General features: G+C 34.4%; 1 protein-coding gene across 4 annotated transcripts in view; it reads right to left on the bottom strand.

Moving 5' to 3' along the window:
* LOC306861284 (cytosolic carboxypeptidase-like protein 5) overlaps window positions 1–2,500 on the bottom strand; it is an 18,998-nt gene that overhangs the window by 6,119 nt on the left and 10,379 nt on the right. For 2 of the 4 annotated variants that reach the window (XM_079403469.1, XM_079403472.1), the window contains exons 10-11: window positions 1,509–1,687; window positions 850–954 (exon numbers count right to left, since the gene is read on the bottom strand). In XM_079403469.1, coding sequence (XP_079259595.1) covers window positions 850–954; window positions 1,509–1,687 — 284 coding nt within the window. The remainder of the gene's footprint in view (window positions 1–849; window positions 955–1,508; window positions 1,688–2,500) is intronic. The other 2 variants (XM_079403471.1, XM_079403470.1) reach the window with 1 other exon arrangement.

The raw sequence follows: 2,500 nt of genomic DNA, 5'->3' as shown, positions 1-2,500 counted from the left end.
GGGCGGGCGCTTCGGATTCTAGAGAGCATTTGATTGGTCAGAAGATGTGATGAGAAGCTGAAGTACGATGTGACGTCAAAAAAATCGTTGATCCGTTTTGGCGGAAGTGACGAACTGCAAGCTTTGAATGCTTATATCTTCTAAACGCAAATGTTGTCACTGTTTTGGAGCACACTGCCTTATAGATAATCTTAAAACTAACATATTGATACTAACACCCAAAAAACTTCAATTTTGATTTCAGGGGACCTTTACCTAAAACTATTCAAACTTTTTAATTAAAAATAAAGCTCAAATAAAGATTAGACAAAAAACTTCAAAGAAAATTAGAAATGTTGTCTTGGCAACTAATTGAAATAAAATAAGTAATTGAAATAAAATAAAAATTATATTTGATATATATATATATATATATATATATATATATATATAAAATTGATAATTGTTGATAAAGTTGATAATTTCTGCACAGGAGAGACTTGGTGTTGTTTCCAAACAAAAGGAAATATATCGGTATCAGGCAAAATTAGTTGAAAAATATCTGAATATTGGATATCGGCAAAAATCCAATATCAAGCATCCCTAATAATAAACTAATAACATTTAAAACATTTCAAATAACTGTTTAAAAACCTAAAAACTTAGAAAACAAAGTTAAATTTAAAAAATGATGGAAACTCTTTGTGGAAATTATATATATACATATATGTAAGCAATAAAGTACGAGAGGGCGTGCTGTTTCGTGAATAAGACAACAAGGCCTCTCTCTCGTACCTTATTGCTTTTATAAAACGGTTACCACACAATTAAAACATCTTAAAATCAAAAATGTATGTATTGAAATGTTACTTTTTTGAAGCAAGTTCGGTAAATGCTGTCCTTCCGCTAAAAATAGTTCCTGACAGCAAGCGTAAACAGCAAGAGAATGTTCAGAACATGCCTCATCTAATGGAGCTTTAATACAAACAGAGAATAGGAGCTCTTATCATCCGCTGCTGGCTCATTTCTTGTTTTTAACACCATATTTGATATTTTATCTGCTTATCTCTTAGTGATTGGTGGCACAGCGCGAGTTTGCAAGCGTCATTACATGCACATACAGAACCATACCTGAAACAGAAAACTAATAAATACAGTAATATTCCCTTCTTCCTTCGGACACTGTGGGCTTTCACACACATATCTCCGCATGAGAAGCGTTTATTAGACGGGTCTCAAAATTAAAGATGAAAGATGCAACATAACGCCAGCAGGGGTCAATCATACTTCATTTATTTGTTATTTTATACCTAATAAAAATAAACCGACTGCAGTTTGATTGAGATTAATTGGAATGCACAATGAACTCAAATAACAGCAGGTTTGTAAAACACTGCACTGAACACAGATTGAGTTACTCTAGCACCTTATATCTGTTCTGCATAATAAACAGAAACTCAAGAGCGTTCCCCAGGTGTGCATTCATCATAAACAGCATCTGACATGACCTGAATCCCATCCACTCTCACCTCTGACGGGCCCCAGGCTCCGGTGTGAGGGCCGCTGTGCGGCGGGGCCCGATGTGCTGCAGCCGAAGGTGAAGCTGGGAGAAGTCTTGAGCTGAGGAGACGTCTGCCGGCCCCCGAGAGCATTAGTGTTACTGCGGGGCCGGTTCAGAGCGTTCTCTGAGGCAGACGTGCTCAGACTTCTGAGAAAACACACAACAGCGGCAAAAAGCATTAATACATGCGGCTTATACGGCTGGAGAAACAAGGGGATGTGAAAGATACACAATTGCAAAGGGATAATTAAAAAAAAAAAAAAAGTTTTAACACCCCCCCCCCCCCAAAAAAAAATATTATTAATGTTCAATAAACACATGAGAACAACTAATTTAAATGAAAAATAAATAATCACACTTCAATTACAGAAAAAAATAATCATTTAAATGAAATGATAAAACTGAAAATATCTGAAATAAATGATTTTATGTAAAAAAAAAAAAAGAAAAATAACTGATTACATTTGAAATATTTAAAATAATTGATTAAATGTATAAAATATTGAAATGTATTGAAATAATCAACTAAATTTAAAACATTTAAAACAACCCAATCAATCTGAAAGATTTAAAATAACATCACATTTAAAACTTTTAAAATAACAATTAAAGTTAAAATATTAAAAATAGTTGATTAACCCCCGGTTCCACAAACAAGGCTTAAGCTTAATCCCAGACTAAAATGTTTGAGCTGTTTCAACTGAAAGAAACTTGCACTGAAGGATCTTAAAGGTGCCATAGAATGAAAAACTGTCTTTACCCTGGCATATTTAAATAATAACAGTTCTGTACATGGAAATGACATACAGTGAGCCTCAAACACCATAGTTTCCTCCTTCATATGTAAATCTCGTGATTAAAAAAGACCACTGAAAAACAGGCGAATCAGAACATAACACCGACTGTGACGCAACAGTCGGGATCACTACGCCCCCAACATTTGCATAAACCCGCCCTTGT

The sequence above is a fragment of the Barbus barbus genome (assembly GCF_936440315.1).
Source record: "Barbus barbus genome assembly, chromosome: 42".
Taxonomy (NCBI): Eukaryota; Metazoa; Chordata; class Actinopteri; order Cypriniformes; family Cyprinidae; genus Barbus; species Barbus barbus.
The sequence above is the reverse complement of the archived record's forward strand: the minus strand, read 5'-3'. Positions and strand labels throughout refer to the sequence as shown.